A 26,373-nucleotide genomic window follows, 5' to 3' on the forward strand; every position below is an offset into this window, starting at 1 on the left:
TAATCCTTTTTCTCCATAATTCATCCTATCAAGTTGCTTTGGTGAAGGCAACCCAAAAGGACCATGCACCATCGGGTCAAGTACATACCAAAATAGTTATGGACTTAGACACTAATCCAACAATTAGAGCACAGAAGAGCACTTTTAGAAAGGAGAATTGGAAGGTTTTAGCAAGGGTTTTTCCGTTAATCATTTGGAAACATTTTAAATTCTTCTTTGTAAGCACTTTAGCACTTAATTTCATCTTTTAAACTTTTTAATCATGTTCTAGCCATGTGTGGCTAGAACCCTAACTTTTCCAATTTCATGTTTTGACTTTTTAGTTGTGAATCAAATCATATGACCTGATGTTTATGTTTAATTTCTATCTAGTGAAACTGATTTTACTTCAATTGAATGTTTGATTCTAATAATGATTCTTATTGGCCATTTGAATTAGGGTTAGGTCATTCATGTTATTCATTTTGCAAAATCCATAATTGTTTTGTGAATTGAACTAAGTAACAAACATTAAATTGATTTCTTATGAATGAATTTAGTGTAAATCTTTTCACACATTCTTACGCTCCCAAGCTTGTGAGGAGTATTGGGTGTTGTTGGGAACATCCACAATAAGCTTAATGCAATCTTTTAATCTAATCCTAAGAGCTTGTTTAGATTACGTTAGTAAGGTTAGGATTAATCAAAGAGCTTATTTTGATTGATTAATGTGGTGAATGGAAAGTGTTAGAGCTTGTTAACACTTTCAATTACCAACTTAGATAGAATGAAACAAATGTCTTTTCATCTTTGATTCACATTGCTGGATTGTCATACATGAAGTTGGAATCCTTACAAAATCTGAACTTAATTCACTCATTTAGCCGATTACGTGTGTTTTTAATTTGTTTGCTTAGTCATTGCATTCTAAACCCCCCTCTTTATTGTTGGTGACCATAGTACCTTGCACAAAGAGGTATATAATAATTATCACGTGTCTCTGTAGATCGACCCTACTTGCCTTCTACTACCTTTTAGTGCAATATAGTAGGATTCTTTTGGAGTATATTGTACCCCTTTGTTTGTTGGGTTTGACACGCCTAACAAATTGGCGCCGTTGCCGGGGACATGGTGTTACTAATTGTTTATGCCTAGATCTTCTTGTACAGGTACACCATTGCAAATTGACTCGGAGATATAAAGGACTGCAAAGAAGTTTAGAAAGCAAGCCAAGCTTCGTAAGAGGCAACCAATTTTCGATACTTCTTCATCATCTACTCCCCCAGTCATCAACATTTTGGGAGGACATACCCCTCTCAAGTGTATTAGCCTTAGAAACAGAAAGCCCATCACTCTCACCATAGCCATCCTCACCCATAAATACCGCTCCACCCTCTTCACATGTTCATAATATCCTAAACACTTCACCAATAAAAACATCACCCACTTCTCAAGCCACGGTAGACAACCCTGGAGGGAATCAAGGTCTTCCAATCCCACCACTGATATGTGCATAATTAGTTAATTATTTAGTATACATTTTTAATCATTTTTAACTAATTTTGTGAATAATGTGGACAAAAGGTACTTAAAACTGTTTAAATTTTGTTTTCAGTCCAAAAGACATGCTTGGGAGTGAAAGGGAACAAGGGAAAGCAATTAGAGACCAAAGAATGAAGATTAAGGGACAAAAGCTCATCTACTCGGCGAGTACACGAACCTACTCGGCGAGTCCATCAGAATATTCCAGAAGATAGCCACAACTCCTGATTTAAGACAGATAACTACGAGTCTACTCGGCGAGTTGGGTCTGCTACTCGCGTGAGTACACCCTATTTTGAGATATCTATAAAAATCAAGCCTTTATCCAAAGGGATGAAATTTTAGGCGGTTTTTGAAGATCCAGTTGCGATTAAGAACCCTTGAAGACGCTGAGGAATTCTAATCTTCAATCTCTTGAAGAATTCAAGCAACTAGGTTAATCATTCCACTTAGATTTAGGAATTGAGTATGTTTAATGTAGTTAAACTTGTTTTTGTGTTTGTTTTTACTGCAACTATGAGCTAAATACGTTTTTGTTTCTGTTTGGGGAATACCAAGGAACTCCTATGGTTTAATTCTTAGTTTTTGATTGATTGTTTATTGGTGATCTATTAAATTAAGTTTGGTAAAGAACCTTATTCATTAATCACAACTATTTTCTATTAATTGGAAGACAATTAAGCTGCATGAACATCTCTTAGTTTTTAACCCATATGTCTATGTGAACACTTAACCATATGCTTAGGAATAATGATTATGAAACTAAGATTAATAAGACAATAGGAAGATTAATGTGTGAGCTTGTTTGAGAAACTATCAAACAAGAGGTTAATTGAACTAACAACTTAATTGACCACTACAAATCTTATTTAATCCAAATTATTAATCTAGGGAATTAATTAGTTTAAACACTTGATCACCGCTTAAATTAGTTAATTGTCTAAGGGTTAGGAGTAATGAACATGAACCTAACCACTATAATTGGTAGCCAATAACAATTAATCTATCATAAATACAAATAACCATAGGAGTGAATTGGTTGAACCTAAATAGAAACATCTTTATCAAATTTGGTGAATTAGTTGTTTGCTTTAGTTATTTAGATAATTGAGTGTTTTATGGTGTGCTTAAGTTTCTAGTCTTGCAAAACTAGAAGAAAAACATTTTACTTTTATTAATTGCTTAGTTAAAATTAGTTATTAGTTTAATTTTCCGTTCCCTATGTTCGATACCCTACTTGCTTGAACTATATTACTAATCGATAGGTACATTGCCTTTCGTGTGTTTATTTTATGTCTAAGTTAGTAGGATTAAAACTAGTTTGTTTTACACACATCAAGTTTTTGGCGCCATTGCCAGGGAACGATTCTAAATAATTAATCTAATTCCTAATTTTTTCGATCCTTTGTGTGAGTTTACTTGCATAGAGTTCATTTATTGCAATTTAGTAGTTAGTAATTAGGTTTTAGCATCTGTTTTCGTTTTAATATTAAGTTTAAATTTTTATCAAAATCACACTGATACTCGCTGAGTGCAGTCGCACCTACTCGGCGAGTACAAGCGTATTTAGCAGTTTAATTTTCGATTTTTTAGTACATTTTTTTGTTCTTTTTACGTTTTTATTCTGTTTATTTCAGGACTTTCATGACCAGAGGATCAAACACCCCGCTGGTACCCCCGTTTGAAGATCCTGAATCCGCATTGAAAAGGAACAAAGGAAAGGACGTGGAGAGCTCAAGTACACCAAAGAAGTCACCTTTGTCCAATTTGAAGACTATTTTTGGGAAAAAGAAGAGCAGCAAATCAGGAGAATCTAGTGCCTCTTTGACAATCGAAGACCCAATTCAAGAAGATATCGAGTACGAGACCGAGGAAGAAGCGGATCCTACATACGAGCATGAAACCGAGTCCGAGGAAGAGTTAGCTATCACAATGGCTAACATTGATGAAATCCCCATGGGAGAATGGAAGAAGAGGATGCATGGCGACACTGGCCCGGGACTTGGGCAACCCGCAATTCCCGCGATTGGTACCTTCGAGCTAAAGGGTCATATCCTAGCTTCAATTAAAGAAATACCTTTTTATGGAAAAGATCATGAAGATGCCTATAAGCATTTGGATGAAGTCAATGATGTAGCTGATTACTTCAATGTTCCAAATGTGCCCCGCGAGACTCAACTACTTCGTATGCTTCCGGTGACATTCAAAGGTGCTGCAAAAGACTGGCTCAAGTCACTTCCCCCCGGATCAATCACCACTTGGTCCAAGATGAAAGAAGAATTCATTGATCGCTTTTGCCCACCTTCCAAGATAGCCAAGTTGAAGAAGGGCATTGCTAACTTTGAACAACAAGTCGGAGAGTCGCTATATGAAGCATGGGAGAGGTACAAGAGCTTACTAAGAAACTGCCCACACCATGACCTAAACAGCCAACAAGAAGTCTCCATCTTCTATGACGGAGTCAATGTCACAACCAGGCAGTTACTAGACTCGCAAGGCCCGCTCACAAAGAAGCCGCCCCCGGTGATCAAAGAATTGATTGAAGAATTCTCTAAACACTCTAGAGAATACCACAACCCTAGACATGATGTCACTAGGGGAATCGCTTATGCAGCTAATGAAGACTTATCCGCGGTCATGGCTATGCTAAAAACCATGGATAGGAGAATGGATAAAATGGATCAAACGGTCCATTCTATTCGGGTGGGTTGTGAAAACTGCAATGGGCCTCACCTCACTAGAGACTGCAATTTAGATGAGAATGGCAACAAGAAGGCGCAAGTGTGTTACTCAAGTGGAGACCGATATGATGAAGACTGGCGCAAACAACAGAAAGAGTGGCTCCCTTATGAAGAGTACAAGAAAGCCAAGGAGGAAAGGTTTAGGCAAAAAGGGAGAGGGTTCTACCAAAAGGAGGAGTCGGTGCAAGAGAGGAAGCCAAGCTTGGAAGAAATGCTCACCAAATTTGTAGCTGCCTCAGAAAAAAGATATAGTAACCATGATGCTGCAATTCAAGAAACAAGAACCATGCTTAGGAACCAGCAAGCATCTATCCATAATATAGAAACGCAGCTTGGGCAACTTGCTCAACAAATTAACCAAAGGTCACCGGGCGAACTTCCTAGCAAAACTGAAAATAACCCACGAGGCGTGCACATAAACATAGTCACAACAAGAAGTGGGAAGATAATCACTCCCCTGGCACCTATTCAGACTGAGGCATCCAAGGAATCACAGAAGGAGGAGGCAGAAAAGCAATTAGAAAACCAAAACATACATTCTGACAGCCCTACTCGCTGAGTACCTCGTATGGACTCAGCGAGTACACCATCAAATACCAATGAGCAGGTCCCTGAAAAGCTTTACCAGCCTCCAATTCCATACCCAGCCCGAGCTAAGAAGGAGAAGCAGGAAGAGGAGTATCAGAAGTTTCTAGATCATATCAAGACTCTTCAAATCAACATACCCTTCATTGAAGCCTTCATGCAAATGCCCAAATATGCAAAGTTCCTTAAGGAACTTCTCACTAATAGAAGGAAGATGGAAGAAGTGAAGAAGGTAGTACTCAATGAAAACTGCTCTGCTGCCATGCTAAATAAGCTACCAAAGAAGAAAGGTGATCCGGGGAGTTTGACTTTACCTTGCCAATTTTGCAACTTGGCTGCTATTCATGCCTTAGCTGATTCGGGAGCAAGTGTGAACCTAATCCCATACTCATTCTTTAAGAAGCTAGATCTCCCAGAGCCAAGGCCAATTCGCATGATAACACACTTGGCAAACAAGACATTCACCTTTCCAAGAGGCATATGCGAAGACTTACTAGTCAAGGTGGACAAATTCGTCTTTCCCATTGATTTCATCATTCTAGACATGGAGGCGGATCCACAAGTTCCAATCATCCTTGGAAGGCCCTTCCTCAACACGGCAAGCGCTATAGTAGACATGAGGGACTCAAAGCTCACCTTGCGGGTAGGAGAATATTCAGTCACATTCGGGGTAGACCAAGCTATATAGTATTCAAAGAAACAGTGATGACACGACATTCTCAATCGATATGCTTGACGAATTATTGGAGGAATGCATAAGTGAAGATTCCAACAAGTTCACAGCTTATGATGAAGCATTTGATCCAGAAAAAGACTTAATGGAAATTGAAAGACTGCTGGAAGAGGCAGATTATGAAGAATTGGTGAAACAAACTGACAGTCCTACTCGCCGAGTAGGACCGATCTACTCGCCGAGTTCCTCTGAAGAAAAGGCAGAAATCGTGAATACAACCACAAACTCACCGAGTACCCTACCTGCACTCGGCGAGTCCAGCAGTCAGAACAAAAAAACGGAGCTCAAAACTTTACCAGAACATTTGGAGTATGCTTTTCTTGAAGAAGGCAACCAAAAGCCAGTAATTATAGCCTCTGACCTGTCCAATTCTGAAAAGGAAGAGCACATGCAAGTGTTGAAGAAGCGGAAACGAGCCATAGCATGGAGCATCACCGACATCAAGTTTTTGGCGCCGTTGCCGGGGAGGAAACAAACTACCCCACACTTAATTTATGTAATGTCCCCATCGCATATCATGCATGATAAAAAACAATAAAAATAAAACAAATAAAATAAAATAAAATAAAATAAAATAAAAACCTAGTGAATTGAATTAAATTAGACCACTGGCCACTGTTTGAGTTAGTTTGTTCTATAAGGATTAGTGCAGCGAACGTGAATCTAATCACTTGAATCGGTAGCCAATAAAAGAATTAATCCATTACACTATTACCATAATATCAACCATAGGGCATATTTAGCTATAAAATCCATGCATTATCTTAATACTTTATGTTGTTTTTGTCTCATGTAAAGAACAAAAGGTGCTTAATTAGTTTAGAATTTCATTTTTCAGCAATGATGACATGCTCAGATGGAAAAGGAAGCGGAACTAGCGATTGGACGCTTGGATCTTGGATTTTGAAGAAAGAAGGATGTTGTTGGACAGCTTGACCCCTTGTCAGTGTTTTGGCCATATCTCATGAACCGTAACTCCGATTGACAAGATGCAAAATGTTTTGAAAACTAGACAAAATTTCGAACAACTTTCGTGTTTTATGAAAATGTTGATTCCAAATGGAATCGGAGATTAGGCCATCAACTCGACGAGTTGGTCAGAAGTTTCATGATTCTGGACGTGCTGACTTGCCGTACACGGGTTTTAAGTGACGGACTCGCCGAGTAGGTCACTGGAATCGCCGAGTAGCCCTTATTTTGTGAAAATCTATATAAAGGGACTTTCAGATCGATACCCTAGCATATAGATGAACCCTTAGAGGCTAATTGTCGACTAAAGGTGCTGCTGGAGCATGGGAAGCAAGGGAATCAACCCTACATTCAGATTTAAGGCGAAACAAGGCAAAATCAAGTTTACTCTTACCTAATCTCTTGTTTGAACTATGTTTTTACCAATTGATTTCGTTTTTGAGCTTGTTTCTGTTGTAATTATGAGCAAAAAACTCATAACTTCTGTTTAGGTAAATGAATTCGTGAACATGGATTGATTATTTGATTAGGATTAATTTTAATTGGTGATAATGTTTTATTAAGCTTGTTAAAGAACCTTATGTGTTAACAATAACTATTCTTCTGTTAATAAATCAGTAATTAAGTTGTATGAACATCTCTTAGTTGCTAATTTCATATGATTTACGTGACCACATAGTTATATGTCTAGGAATAACGAATATGAAACTAGAATTAACTTGAAGATAGGTAAGTTAATGTGTGAGCTTGTGTGATACACCATCAACAAGAGGTTAATTGAATAACCAATTTGATTAGCTAATTACAAGTCTTTCTAAACCCAAATCACCAAACTAGGAAATTCATTAATTTAGACAACTGGCCATTGCTTGAATTAAGTTGTTTTCTAAGGATTAGCTATAGCGAATGTGAATCTAATCACTTTAGCCGGTAACCAATGAAGAATTAATCCGATATATTTACCATAAAATCATCCATGGGAACAAATGATTCGAACCTAAACAGAAGGCCTTTTTAATCATTGAATTTAGTTGATCTTTGTTTTCTTAGCTATTAGTTGCTTAGTTTGTGTGTTAGTAAAGTATTAAAGTTTCTAGTCTTGCAAAACTAGAGAAAACTTTTTTTTACTTGTTTTATTTAGATAATATTAGCATTTATTTTAATTGTTTACCGTTCCCTGTGTTCGATACCCTACTTGCTTGAGCTATATTACTAATCGATAGGTACACTGTCTTTCGTGTGTTTATTTTGTGTCTAAGTTAGTAGGATTAAAACTAGTTTGTTTCACACACATCAAGTTTTTGGCGCCGTTGCCGGGGAACGGTTCTAACTAGTTAATTTTATTTGCTAATTCTTATCATTTTTTATTTGTTGATTAATTTTTTTTATATAGTTTAATTTTTATTTATTATGTATTTTCCAAATCTCGATGCTTTTGATGCTTTTCTTGAGGAAGTAGTGCAGGTAAATGAGCAAAAAGATGAGGATTATGACTCAGATGATGATTTGAAGAAATTTGATAGATGGTTAGATAACATCTTGTCTAACGAACAAGAGCAATCTGAGTCACAAAAGGTAAAGTTACAAGATGAAGAATTTAATTCAGAAATAGATTTGGAGGAGCTGGAAAGGTTGCTAGCAGAGAGGTCGGATGAAGAACAAAAACAAGCTGAATTGCAGGAACCAACCCGTGGTTTGACCATTACCACGACATGGTCCCATGTTCTTCCGGTTTGTGTTTCGAAGCATGGGGTGACGATTCCAAATTTAGAGGAAGTTCTAAATCACGATCCATTTATGATTAGTATCCAACCGGTTCCAACCTTTGTCAAGATTCTTGGGTTACATGAATTAAAACTCGTTTGGCCAATTTTTGAAGCAAAGAGCCAAATTTTACAATTTGGTCCAAAGAAAATATTCAATGCAACGAATGGATTGTCATTAAGTTTATTGGAAGTTTATTAAGTTGGGAGTCCAGCTCAAGAATCGCACAAAAAGAAGTGCTTGCGGGAGGCAGCCCGTCATTAGAGTTTGCTTTTCTTTTTCTTTTTAAACTTCTAGTTTATTAGGGTAATTTAGGAATTTAATTTTGATTTTTTTTCCTTTTTCTATTACTTGTGTGTTGCTTTGATCTTTTCAGTTGAGCGTAAGGATTGCATGCGAGAGGCTAGAGTCAAGGCTGACGAAGCGAGAAATCGAGTCTAGGCGAGAGAGGAAACGAAGTTTTGAGTCAAGCTATGAGTCCAATTGATAGAAGGGTTATATAGTGTTTATTACCTAAAGAAAAATGAGGGAAATTATTAGTTTATATAACCCCCATACATCAGAAACGGACTTGGGCAAAATACAATTTTTGTCACATAGCGGTCTACTCGCCGAGTGCATCTTATGGACTCGCCAAGTCCATGTGAAAATTCACGATTCATCTGCCATTTACGTTTACTCGATGAGTCGCTCATTCTTCTTACTTTTGAGCTGAAGATTTTATGACATTTGATATGGGCATTGGTTCTATTCTTTGAAGATCATTTTCCGAGCATTTCCAAGAGTTTTTCCCTTATGTTTGGAGCTTTTATAAAGACTGTACCACACGAGATTTTGACACCCAAGACATGGATGAGTTGTTCCCATGTCTAAAGTCAATTCAAGATGGAGCTGAAGAGAATAGATATCAACCTCGCCACTACTATCCCAGGGGAGTTTATTCCAATTCTCTCCTTATTTTTATTGTTCTTTATCATGCATGATATGCAATGGGGACATTGCATAAATTAAGTGTGGGGTAGGGGGTTGGTTGGTTACACTAGTTAAAACTTCGTTTTGAGTCAAGCTAAAAAAAATTAAAAATTAAAAAAAATAATAATAATAATAGAAAAAAAGAATATATATATATATATATATATATATATATATATATATATATATATATATATATTCAAAAACTTGATGTGTGTAAAACAAACTAGTTTTAATCCTACTAACTTAGACATAAAATAAACACACGAAAGGCAGTGTACCTATCGATTAGTAATATTGTTCAAGCAAGTAGGGTATCGAACACAGGGAACGGAAAATTAAACTAATAGCTAATTTTAACTAAGTAATTAATGAAAGTAAAAAGTTTTTCTTCTAGTTTTGCAAGACTAGAAACTTAAGCACACCATAAAACACTCAATTAACTAAATAACTAAAGCAAACAACTAATTCACCAAATTTGATAAAGATGTTTCTATTTAGGTTCAACCAATTCACTCCTATGGTTATTTCTATTTATGATAGATTAATTGTTATTGGCTACCAATTATAATGGTTAGGTTCATGTTCATTACTCCTAACCCTTAGACAATTAACTAATTTAAGAGGTGATCAAGTGTTTAAACTAATTAATTCCCTAGATTAATAATTTAGATTAAATAAGATTTGTAGTGGTCAATTAAGTTGTTAGTTCAATTAACCTCTTGTTTGATAGTTTCTCAAACAAGCTCACACATTAATCTTCCTATTGTCTTATTAATCTTAGTTTCATTATCATTATTCCTAAGCATATGGTTAAGTGTTCACATAGACATATGAGGTTAACAACTAAGAGATGTTCATGCAACTTAATTGTCTTCCAGTTAAAAGAAAATAGTTGTGATTAATGCATAAGGTTCTTTAACAAACTTAATTTAATAGATCACCAATAAACAATCAATCAAAAACTAAGAATTAAACCATAGGAGTTCCTTGGTATTCCCCAAACAGAAACAAAAACGTATTTAGCTCATAGTTGCAGTAAAAACAAACACAAAAACAAGTTTAACTAGATTAAACATACTCAATTCCTAAATCTAAGTGGAATGATTAACCTAGTTGCTTGAATTCTTCAAGAGATTGAAGATTAGAATTCCTCAGCGTCTTCAAGGGGTCTTAATCGCAGCTGGATCTTCAAAAACCGCCCGAAAGTTCGTCCCTTCGGATAAAGGCTTGATTTTTATAGATATATCAAAACAGGGTGTACTCAATGAGTAGCAGACCCAACTCGTCGAGTAGACTCGTAGTTATCCGTCTTAAATCAGGAGTCGTGGCTATCTTCTGGAATATTCTGATGGACTCGCCGAGAAGGCTCGTGTACTCGTCGAGTAGATGAGCTTGTGTCCCTTAATCTTCATTCTTTGGTCTCCAATTGCTTTCCCTTGTTCCCTTTCACTCCCAAGCATGTCTTTTGGACTGAAAACAAAATTTAAACAGTTTTAAGTACCTTTTGTCCACAATATTCACATAATTAGTTAAAAATTATTAAAAATGTATACTAAATAATTAACTAATTATGCACATATCAAAATACCCCACACTTGACTTTTGCTTGCCCACAAGCAAAACTAAATTTTAAACATATTAGAATCACATATGACAACTCCAATCTAACCCAGCCATTATGCCAAGACCGCAACGCATGCATTTCTGTCTAAAATTTTTCCTAAGGACCCCCTATACTCCAATTACTCACAATCCTCATAAACATTCGCCCACTCACACTGAACTATGCTCATTTTATGCAACCCTCTGAATCCATACGCAGAAAACCTCTTACCCTCAAGGTGTTTTTAGTTGAGCAACCCAAGCATACATAATCTAGAATTACAACTTATGATACCACATTGGATCTCTTTTGAATTCTTCACTTCCTTGATAATTTGATCTTTGATTTCTTTGAATTCACCACCTTTATTGTTTGATTTTTTTTTTTTGGTATCTTCAACTTTTTGAATTTCTTGGAATTTTGATCTTTTGATCTTCACTTTATTTGCTCCAAAATTCTTACAACTTTTCTTATAATTCTCTCTTTTTTTTACATGTACCTCTCTTTTTTCACTCAAATCCCTACATGCTTAAGCAGGGGCGCTCAACCTCAACCTTTATTGGCTAACAATAACAATTTTCCTGGATACATTTCAGGTTTAGGCTGCTAAACATATTGCATCCCTCGGGCTGAGCGGGGTCGTGTTTTTGTCCCATTATTTTACTGGAATAAGGAAGCCACAAATGCACTAGAATGTATATAGGCTCAACTAAACCTTTGGGTTTTCATGCAATCATCAACACAATTCTAACATGGAATCCTAATTTACTTTTACCAAAATTTTCTAAATTAAATCCTAAGTAATATTTTTGGCATGCAATTTTTTTTTTAAATTAGCCTAAATTAAGATTCTAAATTGTCTAATATGTGACCAACCCCCTACCCCACACTTATTTTATGCAATACCCTCATTGCATATTATGCAAATAATAAAAATGCAAATATAGAGAGAGAATTGGAACACACTCCCCTGGGGTAGCAGTCGATAGGTTGATACTCTCTTCTTCAGCTCCTTCTTTTCTTGACTTTAGCCATGGGAACAGCTCATCCATGGCTCGAGTGTCATGCGTCACGTGTGGTTGACAGCTCGAAAATTTCACGGAATAAGCTTGTTAGAAAATCTTCAATGGCAATTCCTCACAAAAAGTGGGTAAATGTTGCAGTGAAAGTGCTCAAAGCAGTTCTGGAAATCGAAAATTGGCAGTCTACTTGGCGAGTAGTAGCGTGGACTCGGCGAGTATCTCTTGACTTGGAACAATATCGTGTAATATCTCAGGTACTCGCCGAGTAGAGTTTGTACACTCGGCGAGTAAGCGTTGTTTTTCCAAAACTGATCTAGCTTATGCTTCTTTCGACTCTGGTTTTGAAATTAAAAATGCAAACTGACCCTCACTCTAATTCCTTCAGCAGCAATACTTTCCATTACTCTCGACTCTCACTGACTCAATCCTGAGGACAAGACTCCATACTTTTCTTGAAAATCTCTCATTCCTTTCTTGACCCTCAACAAATTAGTATGCTTCCTAATCTTCTTTCCCTGAAAAATAAACAACTAAAAGTGACAATAATAATCAACCCAAAAAAATAAAAATCATCCAAGTGTTTGACAATTGTTCAAAACATCATAAACATAAAAACATAAAAGAAAATTCTTCATTCTTCATCTTCCATGTCGGCTCCTCCCGCGCCACTTCCTCCTTCTCCATCTCTTCTCCTCATTCTCTCGTCCCAACTCATAATATATGGATAGACGGGTCCGGGTCTTGGGGCAGTGTTCATCTGTTGGAAGAGGTATTCAAAAGATTGATTATTATAATTCACCCTTGTCTAATGTCGTCCAAGTAGTGTCGATACTCCAATCGGTTCCATCCATCATTGTCCTCCTCCACCGGAATAACCAGTGGGTCTTCCCGCACCCGCCTTCCCGGCTCCTCGGGAATTGTCGGCTCGTCTTCATGTGGAATGGTGAATGAGTCGCCAAACTTCTCGACTATCTGAGCCCTCCGATATAGTGCAGTGTTCAATGGTGGAGGGTGGATAACCGTGAGTGCCCGAGCTTGTGGCAAATCTAGAACCCCAAACGACTTGGCCAGCCGAGTGATAAATATGCCTCCATTGATTTCTGAGTTGACTTTTTCTTTAACCGCCCCTTCAGCAAGGAATTTTTCAACGCAGTAGGGGAGGTTGCAAAAAGCGTTGGGAGTAATGATACTCCATAGATAGAAGATATCAAGGGTTGGTACCTTGTCCCAATCCTTCCGCATGTTGATAGTGCTAGCCACAAAGCGGTGAATGAGGCGGTGGATTGGTGAGCGAATGTGGCCCTCTTGAGCGGTGGAAGGGATATAAACTCGGTTAGCGATCGTGTTCCACCATTTAGAGGCTACCACTGCCTCGGGAAGTTCCTTATGACAGTTATCCAAAAAAGCTTCAAAGTCGTCAGTCATCATCATGCTCTGATCATAAATTCCTAATCTCCAAGAGAACTCAGCAATGTTGCATTGTCGCAGCTCCCCACCCAAAGAAAAAGAAATTGTGTTGGGGTTGTAATACTCACTACCACCCCGAAATGAGATGGTAGCGAAAAATTCCCAGCACAACTCGGCATATACAGGCTCTTGTATCTTGAATAGTTGTAACCAACCATCACATGTGATGGTTGTATACCCCAAACTGCATTCCTTCACCAAGTAAGGTGTAAGCTCCTCCTCCAATCCCACACTTCCCAACCACCCCCAGTCAATTGCGTTTGGTAAATGAATTTCCTTTTGTTTGAGTGCCTCCAATCTGTTTCTGGCCCTTGTTTGTGATGACTTAGAAGTGATTTGTTGAAAAGAAAGCCATGGGATATCACTTTGGCTCCCCCCACGAGAAGACTGCCCCCTTCTGGCCATGATACCATTTTCTTTGATTGATGAAGATTGAGTGGAAAATTGAAGAGAATCGGACGAAATCGCTGGCTGCTTGAGAAATCGCTGTGCATGATGAGTATGGGGGTTAAATGGTCAAAACCCTCTGCTATCACCACAACTAATTAGCTGTGGTGTATTAGTTGTGGTGTATGCCTTTGACAAATTCCGCCCTTACTTGGTTTTATCTAAAACTACTGTTTTTACTGACCACTCTGCTATCAAGTATTTGTTTTCCAAACAGGATGCTAAGCCAAGACTGATACGATGGGTGCCACTTCTTCAAGAATTTGACATAGAGATACGAGACAAGAAGGGAATGGAGAATGTAGTAGCTGACCACTTGTCAAGGCTTGAGAACCCGCAATTGTAAGAAGATAAAGTTGGAGACGATTTCCCGGACGAATACATTATGGTGACAGTGAGAGAAGAGCCATGGTTCGCAGACATAGCTAATTATTTAGCTACAAAATACATCCCGAAAGATTTTAGCAGTCAACAAAAGAAGAAATTCTTTGCTGAATTAAAATATTACTTTTGGGACGAGCCATACCTCTTCCGGAGCTGTGCGGATGGGATCATACGAAGATGCGTATTCGGGAAGGAAAGCCGGAAAATATTAGAGCATTATCATAGCGGGCCCACGGGTGGACATCATGGAGCATACTACACTGCAACGAAGATCTTTGACATTGGGTTCTATTGGCCCACAATTTTTAAAGATGCAGCCCAATTTGTCAAAGAATGTGATGCTTGTCAAAGAGTGGGAAACATTTCATCTCGAAATGAAATGCCACAACATAGTATCCAAATGTGTGAGGTGTTTGATGTGTGGGGAATTGACTTCACGAGACCATTTCCCATGTCCAAAGGAAACAAATACATATTAGTGGTGGTTGATTATGTATCCAAATGGGCGGAGGCACAAGCGTTACCAACAAATGACGGTCAAGTAGTGGTGCGGGTTTTAAAGAAATTATTTTCACGTTTTGGAGTCCCGAAAGCCCTTATAAGAGACCGAGGCACACATTTTGCCAATGACCAATTGGAAAGGTGTTAAAGAAATATGGGGTCACCCATAAGTTTTCAACATCATACCATCCACAAACTAGTGGACAAACCGAAGTGACAAATCGAGCTTTAAAGCGAATTTTGGAGAAATCGATGGGGAGCAACCGCAAGGAATGGTCGGATAAGCTAGACGATGCACTATGGGCTTTTCGTACAGCTTTCAAAACACCTATTGGTATTACACCATATAGGTTAGTTTATGGAAAGCAATGCCATTTACCGGTAGAGCTAGAGCATAAGGCGTTTTGGGCTTTAAAGAGGTGTAACTTCAACATGGAAGAACTAAAGAGCAATCGGTTGATGCAAATGAATGCTCTTGAAGAGCCGAGGAATGATGCATACTCTAGTTCATGGCTTTATAAAGAGAAGACCAAGATGTGGCATGACAAAAGGATTAAAGATAAAGAAATACATGAAGGCCAAGAAGTGTTGCTCTTCAATTCACGACTAAAGATTTTCTCGGTAAAACTCAAGTCAAGATGGGATGGTCCTTTTCTAGTGAAGACGGTGTTTCCACATGGTGCTATAGAGCTATTATCAAGAGATGGCACGCCTTTCAAGGTCAATAGTCATAGGGTCAAAAAGTATGAAGAAGGAGTCCCCCGGAATGAAGGAATGGAAGAGTTGTTGCTGCTGGAAGGGATTGCAACCACGTAGAATGGGAGGAGTCCAGCTAATGACTCCCTAAAAAGAAGCGCTTCTCGGGAGGCAACCCGAGTTTCAAGTTTGCATTTTCTTTCCTTTTCTTTATTTTCATTATTATTTTTTTTCCTTTTCTTCATCTACTTTTAAGAACATAACTGCTTGAGGACAAGCAATGCCTAGAGTGTGAGGTGGATGGCTTAAAAACATGAGAAAATACATTAATTTTTCAAAATTATCACAATTTTTTCAATCTGCAAGGTTTACTCGCCGAGTAGGCACGTATACTCGGCGAGTACCTGCCCGAGTAGCCCGATAAAACACGTAACGGCATTTATACTCGGCGAGTAGAACCTTTCTACTCGACGAGTAGCCAATTAAATGGGTGAAATATAAATCTGTAAAAAAAAAAAAAAAAAAAAAAAAAAAAAAAAAAAAAAAAAAAAAGAGGGTTTTCACCATTTAACCCCCATACTCGCCGTGCACAGCGATTTCTCAAGCAGCCAGCGATTTCGTGCGATTTCGTCCGATTCTCTTCAATCTTCCACTCAATCTTCATCATTCAAAGAAAAAGGTAACATCTTTACACTATAAACTAATGAAAGGTTCGATCTTTATCATAGATTTGCCCCGATTTTGCTTGATTTCGGATTTGGGGGTTTCCTCAAATTCTAGGGTTTCAATTTAGCCATAAATTAGGTAATGTTAGGAGGAATTTCTTTAGGATTTATAGTTAGATAAGTCATTACAACAAACCCATGTGAAGAATTTGGATTTTTAGACAATCTATACAGGTCCGCCACCGAACAGTCCCGATGTTCATCCTACTCGCCGAGTAGGTCGTATACTCGGCGAGTAGATGACTATGCAGACCCAATTTCTTTGTTTTTAATTACTGGGTATTGTTTGTTTGTGTTTTTTTTTTTTTTTGATGTTTGTATGCAGGTATTATGGCCAGAATGGGGCAGTCTTCTCGTGGGGGAAGCCAAAGTGATATCCCATGGCTTTCTTTTCAACAAATCACTTCTAAGCCATCACAAACAAGGGCCAGAAACAGATTGGAGGCACTCAAACAAAAGGAAACTCATTTACCAAACGCAGTTAACTTGGGGTGGTTGGGAAGTGTGGGATTGGAGGAGGAGCTTACACCTTACTTGGTGAAGGAATGCAGTGTGGGGTATACAACCATCACATGTGATGGTTGGTTACAACTATTCAAGATACAAGAGCCTGTATATGCCGAGTTGTACTGGGAATTTTTCGCTACCATCTCATTTCGAGGTGGTAGTGAGTATTACAACCTCAACACAATTTCTTTTTCTTTGGGTGGGGAGCTGCGACAATGCAACATTGCTGAGTTCTCTTGGAGATTAGGAATTTATGATCAGAGCATGATGATGACTGACGACTTTGAAGCTTTTTTGGATAATTGTCATAAGGAACTTCCCGAGGCAGTGGTAGCCTCTAAATGGTGGAACACGATCGCTAACCGAGTTTATATCCCTTCCACCGCTCAAGAGGGCCACATTCGCTCACCAATCCACCGCCTCATTCACCGCTTTGTGGCTAGCACTATCAACATGCGGAAGGATTGGGACAAGGTACCAAACCTTGATATCTTCTATCTATGGGGTATCATTACTCCCGACGCTTTTTGCAACCTCCCCTACTGCGTTGCAAAATTCCTTGCTGAAGGGGCGGTTAAAGAAAAAGTCAACTCAAAAATCAATGGAGGCATATTTATCACTCGGCTGGCCAAGTCGTTTGGGGTTCTAGATTTTCCACAAGCTCGGGCACTCACGGTTATCCACCCTCCACCATTCAACACTGCACTATATCGGAGGGCTCAGATAGTCGAGAAGTTTGGCGACTCATTCACCATTCCACATGAAGACGAGCCGGCAATTCCCGAGGAGCCGAGAAGGCGGGTCCGACAACGTAGTGAGCGGGTGCGGGAAGACCCACCGGTTATTCCGGTGGAGGAGGACAATGATGGATGGAACCAATTGGAGTACCGACACTACTTGGATGACGTTGGACAAGGGGTGAATTATAATAATCAATATTTTGAATACCTCTTCCAACAGATGAATATTGCCCCAAGACCCGGACCCAGCTATCCATATATTATAAATTGGGACGAGAGAATGAGGAGAAGAGATGGAGAAGGAGGAAGTGGCGCGGGAGGAGCCGACATGGAAGATGAAGAATGAAGAATTTTCTTTTATGTTTTTATGTTTATGATGTTTTGTTATGTTTTGAACAATTGTCAAACCCTTGGATGATTTTTATTTTTTTTGGTTGATTATTATTGTCACTTTTAGTTGTTTATTTTTCAGGGATAGAAGATTAGGAAGCATACTAATTTTTTGAGGGTCAAGAAAGGAATGAGAGATTTTCAAAAAAAGTATGGAGTCTTATCCTTAGGATTGAGTCCGTGAGAGTCGAGAGTAATGGAGAGTGTTGTTGTTGAAGGAATTAGAGTGTGGGTAAGTTTGCATTTCCAATTTCAAAACCATAGTCGAAAGAAGCATCAACTAGATCAGTTTTGGAAAAACAGCGCTTACTCGCCGAGTGCACAAACTCTACTCGGCGAGTACCTGAGATATTACACGATATCGTTCCAAGTCAAGAGATACTCGCCGAGTCCACGCTACTACTCGCCGAGTAGACTGCCAATTTTCGATTTCCAGAACTGCTTTGAGCACTTTCACTGCAACATTTACCCACTTTTTATGAGGAATTGCCACTGGAGATTTTCTAACAAGCTTGTTCCGTGAAATTTTCGAGCTATCAACCACACGAGACGCATGACACCCGAGCCATGGATGAGCTGTTCCCATGGCTAAAATCAAGAAAAGAAGGAGCTGAAGAAGAGAGTATCAACCTATCGACTGCTACCCCAGGGGAGTGTGTTCCAATTCTCTCTCTATATTTTGCATTTTTATTATTTGCATAATATGCAATGAGGGCAATGCATAAAATAAGTGTGGGGTAGGGGGTTGGTCACATATTAGACAATTTAGAATCTTAATTTAGGCTAATTTTAAAAAAAAAAATTGCATGCCAAAAATATTACTTAGGATTTAATTTAGAAAATTTTGGTAAAAGTAAATTAGGATTCCATGTTAGAATTGTGTTGATGATTGCATGAAAACCCAAATGTTTAGTTGAGCTTATATACGTTCTAGTGCATTTGTGGCTTCCTTATTCCAGTGAAATCATGGGACAAAAATATGACCCCGCTCAGCCCGAGGGATGCAATATGTTTAGCAGCCTAAACCTGAAATGTATCCAGGGAAATTGTTATCGTTAGCCAATAAAGGTTGAGGTTGAGCGCCCTTGCTTAAGCATGTAGGGATTTGAGTGAAAAAAGAGAGGTACATGTAAAAAAAAAGAGAGAGAGAATTACAAGAAAAGTTGTAACAATTTTGGAGCAAATAAAGTGAAGATCAAAAGATCAAAATTCCAAGAAATTCAAAAAGTTGAAGATACCAAAAAAAATAAATAAAATAAACAATAAAGGTGGTGAATTCAAAGAAATCAAAGATCAAATTATAAAGGAAGTGAAGAATTCAAAAGAGCTCCAATGTGGTATCATAAGTTGTAATTCTAGATTATGTATGCTTGGGTTCCTCAACTAAAAACACCTTGAGGGTAAGAGGTTTTCTGCGGATGGATTCGGATGGTTGCATAAAATGAGCATAGTTCGGGGTAAGTGGGCGAATGTTTATGAGGATTGTGAGTAATTGGAGTATGGGGGGTCCTTAGGAATAATTTTAGACACAAATTCATGCGTTGCGGTCTTTGCATAATGGCTGGGTTAGATTGGAGTTGTCATATGTGATTCTAATATATTTAAATTTTAGTTTTGCTTGGGGCAAGCAAAAGTCAAGTGTGGGGTATTTTGATATGTGCATAATTAGTTAATTATTTAGTATACATTTTTAATCATTTTTAACTAATTATGTGAATAATGTGCACAAAAGGTACTTAAAATTGTTTAAATTTTGTTTTCAGTCCAAAAGACATGCTTGGGAGTGAAAGGGAACAAGGGAAAGCAATTGGAGACCAAAGAATGAAGATTGAGGGACAAAAGCTCATCTACTCGGCGAGTACACGAGCCTACTCGACGAGTCCATCAGAATATTCCAGAAGATAGCCATGACTCCTGATTTAAGACGGATAACTACGAGTCTACTCGGCGAGTTGGGTCTGCTACTCGCCGCGTATGCCATGTTTTGAGATATCTATAAAAATAAAGCCTTTATCTGAAGGGACGAACTTTCGGGCGGTTTTTGAAGATCCAGCTACGATTAAGAACCCTTGAAGACGCTGAGGAATTCTAATCTTCAATCTCTTGAAGAATTCAAGCAACTAGGTTAATCATTCCACTTAGATTTAGGAATTGAGTATGTTTAATCTAGTTAAACTTGTTTTTGTGTTTGTTTTTACTGCAACTATGAGCTAAATACGTTTTTGTTTCCGTTTGGGGAATACCAGGGAACTCCTATAGTTTAATTCTTAGTTTTTGATTGATTGTTTATTGGTGATCTATTAAATTAAGTTTGTTAAAGAACCTTATGCATTAATCACAACTATTTTCTGTTAATTGGAAGACAATTAAGTTGCATGAACATCTGTTAGTTGTTAACCTCATATGTCTATGTGAACACTTAACCATATGCTTAGGAATAATGATTATGAAATTAAGATTAGTAAGACAATACGAAGATTAATGTGTGAGCTTATTTGAGAAACTATCAAACAAGAGGTTAATTGAACTAACAACTTAATTGGCCACTACAAATCTTATTTAATCCAAATTGTTAATCTAGGGAATTAATTAGTTTAAACACTTGATCACCGCTTAAATTAGTTAATTGTCTAAGGGTTAGGAGTAATGAACATGAACCTAACCACTATAATTGGTAGCCAATAACAATTAATCTATCATAAATACAAATAACCATAGGAGTGAATTGGTTGAACCTAAATAGAAACATCTTTATCAAATTTGGTAGTTGTTTGCTTTAGTTATTTAGTTAATTGAGTGTTTTATGGTGTGCTTAAGTTTGTCTTGCAAAACTAGAAGAAAAACTTTTTACTTTCATTAATTGCTTAGTTAAAATTAGCTATTAGTTTAATTTTCCGTTCCCTATGTTCGATACCCTACTTGCTTGAACTATATTAGTAATCGATAGGTACACTGCCTTTCGTGTGTTTATTTTATGTCTAAGTTAGTAGGATTAAAATTAGTTTGTTTTACACACATCAACCACCCGAACAAACTCTCCGTCAATCGTCAGGACAAGAGGTTACTCAACAACCTCTTTGCATCACATACCCAGCCGCCACCAATTTGGAACTAAAATCCGGGCTCATTCACTTACTCCCAACATTTAGGAGCCTGGAAAATGAAGATCCTCACAAGTTTCTCACCGAGTTCCATGTAGTGTATGTGGGTACGAAACCACACAATGTCACGGAGGATCAGATCAAGCTTAGGGCATTCCCCTTCGTAGTGCAAGACGCAGCCAAAGACTGGCTCTATGACCTCCCACCAGGGACGGTGACTACTTGGGTAGACCTTGCAAGGTTGTTCTTGGATAAGTACTTTCTCGAAATGAAAGCTTCAGCCCTATGGAGGGAAATTATCGGAATCAAGCAACACAAAAGAGAATCCTTCCACACATATTGGGAAAGATTTAAGAAACTTTGTGCCCGTTGTCCAAAGCACGGGATTACCGAGTATCAGCTCCTACAGTACTTCATTGAAGGCATGACCCCAATGGAAAGAAGACTTCTCAATGCTTCTAGTGGCGGATCTTTACCTGATAAGACTCCTACCAAAATCCACAATCTAATCAAGAACATGTCTTAAGATTCCAAACATTCAAGCCATGATGAAGAATGGTACACGGATGCACCCCTAGGTGTAAAGGAAGTTCAAACTCCTCATATTGAAGCTCAATTGTCTGAGCTCACAAAAGTAGTAATGATGTTGGCCAAAGACAAAGGTGTGCAGCCCACACCCCGCCCATGCGGTATTTGCACTCAAGTGGGGCATCCAACCGATATGTGCCCACAACCTCAAGAGGAAGTTTATGAAGAAGCAAAAGTCATGGGAGGCTATTCCGGGTCAAATCTGAGAGGTTATGAGCAACCATGAGGTGATCAAAGATGGAACAATAATCAGGGTTGGGGAGGAAATCAACAAGGAAATTATTAGTCAAATCAATCACATCAATACTAGCTAAGACCACCATTTCCTCAAAATCAACAAAGACCACCCTTCCAACCTCAAAATTACCAGCCAATGCATCCACAACAACCACCTCCACAAGTAGATTCTTCAATCATGTCACTAGAAGATATTGTCAAAAGCCTTGCCACAAGCACTCAAAGCTTCCAACAAGAAACCAAGGCAAGCATAAAAAGCTTGGACAAGTGTCACAACTTGCTCAATCCGTAAGTAAGATGGAATCACAAGGCAAGCTGTCATCTCAAATGAAGAAGAACCCGAAACACAATGCATGTGCCATTACTTTAAGAGGTTGGAAAAGCTATGAACGTCCAAGGATGCCAGATGAAGAAAAGGAAGAAAAAGAGATAGAGGTGGAAGAATCTATCAAAGACGAGGAGGATGAGCGCATAGAGACCGAAGTGAAAGTCACACTGACTCTATTTCCTTCAAGGTTGGAAAGCAACAAAAGAGAACGGGAAGATGATGAAATCATGGCCATGTTTCAAAAGGTTGAAATCAATATCCCTCTTTTAGATGTTATTACATAGATTCCTAGATATACTAAGTTCCTCATGGAACTTTGCACATCTAAGAAAAAGCTTAAAGGAAATCAAACTGTGAAAGTTTGTGAAAATGTTTCAGTCGTGTTACAAAAACGGCTACCAAAAATATTGCAAGGACCCGAGTGTTTTCACGGTTCCTTGTAAAATGGGTAACCTTTTTGTACCATGTGCCATTCTTGATCTTGGAGCATCAATTAATGTCTTACCCTATTCAAGTTATAAGACAATAGGAATTAGACCTTTATCAAAAACCGGAGTTATCATTCAACTTGCCGACCGGTCTTTGGTACACCCGAAAGGTGTATTGGAGGACGTGTTAGTGCAAGTTAATGAACTTGTATTTCCCACTGACTTTTATGTTTTGGATATGGATGATGAAAAAACCCCACAATCAAACTCCATCCTTTTGGGGAGACCTTTTATGAGTATCGCAAAAACAAAAATAGATGTAGCCAATGGTACTTTCTCTATGGAGTTCGCTGGTGAGGTGATTAACTTTAATATCTTTGAAGTCATGTGTTATCCTAGTGATATTCATTCTTTAAACTTCATAGATGTTATTGATGCATGTACTAATGATTACTTTGAGATATTAAGCCAAGATGTGCTAACCACCATCTTGAGCAAACACTTTGATGAGACAGGGATTAAGAATTTGGCTGACAAGTACACGTTGGAGGACGAATTGATTTTAGTAATCAATTCCTTGGAAAAAGCACAACTCATGAGAGTTGAACCACCCCACATGAAGCTAAAAATCTCCAATCTGAAACTACTCCCATCCATAGTACAACCAATGACTCTTGAGTTGAATGCTCTTCCCGACCATCTCAAGTTGCCTATCTTGGAGAGGAAGAGACATTACCAGTGATAATTTCAACCAAGCTAGCACGAGAAGAAGAAAAAGAGTTGATTGGAATTTTGAAGAAGTACAAGGATGCTATTGGTTGGACCATTGCGGACATAAAAGGGTTGAGTCCATCATTATACATGCACAAAATACTGATGGAAGATGACTTCAAGCAACCCGTGAAGTCCAAAGGAGATTGAATCCACCTATGATGGAGGTAGTGAAAAAAAGAGATCATGAAGCTCTTGAATGCAGGTGTAATCTATCCCATTTCTGATAGTAAGTGGGTAAGTCCCGTGCAAGTTGTCCCGAAAAAGGCCGGAGTCACTGTTGTTAAAAACTCTGAATGGGAATTAGTACCCACCTGTGTGCAAAACGGCTGGAGGATTTGTATCGATTATAGGAAGTTGAATGCTTCCACACGGAAAAACCACTTCCATTTGCAAAAAGATAAAATCAAGAAAGAGGCCAAGCGATACATATGGGACGAGTCGTACCTTAGGAAGTACTGTGCAGATCAAATGATCTGAAGGTGTGTTGAGTGAAAAGAGGTACAATCTATCCTTAATTTTTGTCATTCTTATGCTTGTGGTGGTCACTTTGAACCCCAAAGGACAGTTAGGAAAGTTTTAGATAATGAATTGTTTTGGCCTTCTATATTTCATGATTCTTATGTGTTTTGTGCACATTGCGAAAAGTGCCAAAAATTCGGGTCTTTAAGCTCTAGGAATCAAATGCCCCTTACTCCCATTTTAGTGTGTGAGATATTTGATGTATGAGGTATTGACTTTATGGGACCATTTCCGCCCTCTTTTGGTTGTTCATACATTTTATTGGTGGTCGACTATGTGTCCAAATGGGTGGAGGCTAAGGTCACCCGTACTAATGATTCCAAAGTTGTGGTAGATTTTCTTAAGGTACAGATTTTATCACGGTTTGGCACACCAAAGGCGCTCATAAGTGACCGCGGGACCCATTTCTGCAATAGGATGCTCGAAGCTGTTTTGAAGAAGTATGGGGTGACACACAAAGTCTCAACAGCTTATCATCCCCAAACCAATGGATAAGACGAGATCTCAAACAGGCAAATCAAAAGTATCATGGAGAAAACGGTCAACCCAAACCGCAAAGATTGGATCATAAGGCTAGATGATGCCTTATGGGCATACCGTACTACCTTTAAAACCCGCATTGGTATGTCCCCATATAGGCTGGTGTTTGGAAAAGCATGTCATCTTCCGATTGAGCTTGAACATAAAGCTTTTTGGGCTGTAAAGAAATTCAATATAAATAAAGATGAGGTAGGAAACAAAAGGAAGCTAGACATTCAAGAGTTAGAGGAGATTCAGAATGATGCGTACGAAAGCAACATGATTTATAAACAGAAGACAAAGGTGAACCATGACAAAATGATCTCCCGGAAGACTTTTGTGCAAGGACAAAAGGTGCTTCTTTACCACTCAAGGTTCAAGTTAATTTCAGGGAAGTTAGGATCAAGATGGGTTGGTCCTTTTGTGGGCACAAGGGTATTTGACCATGGTGCGGTGGAAATCACGAGCAAGCAAACCGGTAAAACATTCAAAGTTAATGGTCATAGATTGAAGCTGTTTTATGAAGGATTCGATGTGAAGACTGATGAGGTTGATGTGTTGGAGAACCCCACATACCAAGACTGAAGCACACTTGGTGGAAAAGTCGGGCCAATGACTTAAAACAAGGGCAGCTAACCGAGAGGCAACCCGGGGGTATTTTCGTCATTTTTATTTAATACATTTTGTTCTTTGCATTTTTATGGTTTTTAATGTTCCAAATGTGTTTTGTCATGTTTTCAAATAAAAAATAACGGACCGTGGGATGCAAAAGCATTTCATTTCAATGAGAGGAAATTTTTAAGTTCAAAAAGTGAGGAATAGCATCCAAAGCCCAACACGGGTCATATCCCACTTGGCCTTAATTGAACATGGGTCGTGTTCATGAAAATATACTATTTTTCATCCAGAGACCAACACGGGTCGTGTTGGATTTTGGCCCATAGTGAACACGGTTCGTGTTCATAAAAAATGACCTTGACCCATCGAGAGACCAACACTGGTCGTGTTGAGTTTCACCTTATACTCAACACGGGTCGTGTTCGTGCTTCAGTTAGCATAAAAACCCGAAACACGGGGAGTGTCAATTTGGCCTATGGGAACACGGGCCGTGTTCGTGCAGCAAGCCTGGTGGTTTTTAACGATAAAAATTGGGACTTTGCCTCATTTACCCCCACAATCACTTCATAACAGCCCCTCTCTCCCAACAAAAAATCCTAGGTCCGATTTTCATCAAAACCTTTCAATTTCTACAAGATTTTGGCTTGAATCTCCAAAAAGGTTTGATTTTTATCATCTACACTTCATGTTCTTCATCCTAAACATCATTTTCTTGCATTCTAATGGTGATTTGGGGGTTTTGACAAACCCTAGGTCCGAAAATCTCATGATTTTGGTGTTTTTGTGTCTTAATCTTCAAAAGGGCAAGCTCGGGGAGGTTGAAAAAGGTCTTTCCCATCAAGAACGACATAATCTTACGCACGATTCGGTAAATTCCTTCCAATTCTTCACTTGTGAGATTTGTGTTGTTGAGTCAAATTGCTTGATAAACTGGTCAAATTGGACTTGATTCTCAATAGAAATCATTCAAAACAAAATTTCCCGCGAAATTTTGGTGGTTGAGTTCGTGTTGACTGGACTCGTCAACAGTTGACTTTTTTTTTACTTATTGACAAGTTGACTTTTAATTTGTCCTAAATTAACTATGGAAGGTGAACCTTCTAAAAGTCCTAGACGCACCAAATCATCTGCCCCCCATCGTAGGCCTAGGTCCCCATCCCCATCACCTCCACCTAGGACCCCATCACCTCCATCTAGGTCCCCATCACCATAACCCAACCCGGCTCATGGTGGTGTCGTGTGTCTTGGCCCAATTCAAGAGAGCAAATTTGAGTCATTCCTTCAACGGGGTCATACCATCCAAAAGTTTGCGCATGTGTCATCCCTTAAAGATTTGCGCATTTATAAACAAGTACAAACCCTGTTTCGCAACATAGAATGGCACGGATTGTTGAGGATCCACGAACTGAGTTACAAAGTCCCAAGCTGAGTTTCTATCCTCAGTTTATTTGGACCATGGGACCCTCCACTTCCGTCTCATGAATCAAGATT

General features: G+C 38.6%; 1 protein-coding gene and 1 non-coding gene across 9 annotated transcripts in view; both read right to left on the bottom strand.

Annotated features, from left to right (window-relative positions):
• Positions 1 to 3,837: 3,837 nt before the first annotated feature.
• On the bottom strand, positions 3,838 to 3,944 carry LOC145033152 (small nucleolar RNA R71). Its single transcript, XR_013677391.1, has one exon. It is a non-coding gene; the product is annotated as a small nucleolar RNA R71 (small nucleolar RNA).
• A 6,258-nt stretch (positions 3,945 to 10,202) lies between these two features.
• LOC145031746 (uncharacterized) overlaps positions 10,203 to 26,373 on the bottom strand; it is a 30,844-nt gene continuing 14,673 nt past the window's right edge. For 7 of the 8 annotated variants that reach the window (XR_013677012.1, XR_013677009.1, XR_013677013.1 and 4 more), the window contains one exon: positions 10,203 to 10,758. Coding sequence is in view for 3 of the 8 variants with exons in the window: in XM_078980357.1 (XP_078836483.1) it covers positions 10,617 to 10,758 (142 nt within the window). In the remaining 5 variants the exon portion in view is untranslated. Of the gene's footprint in view, positions 12,429 to 26,373 lie in introns of all 8 variants that reach the window. The other variant, XM_078980358.1, reaches the window with a different exon arrangement.

This window comes from Lactuca saligna, chromosome 2 (assembly GCF_052625555.1).
Source record: "Lactuca saligna cultivar CGN05327 chromosome 2, ASM5262555v1, whole genome shotgun sequence".
NCBI classification, from domain to species: domain Eukaryota; kingdom Viridiplantae; phylum Streptophyta; class Magnoliopsida; order Asterales; family Asteraceae; genus Lactuca; species Lactuca saligna.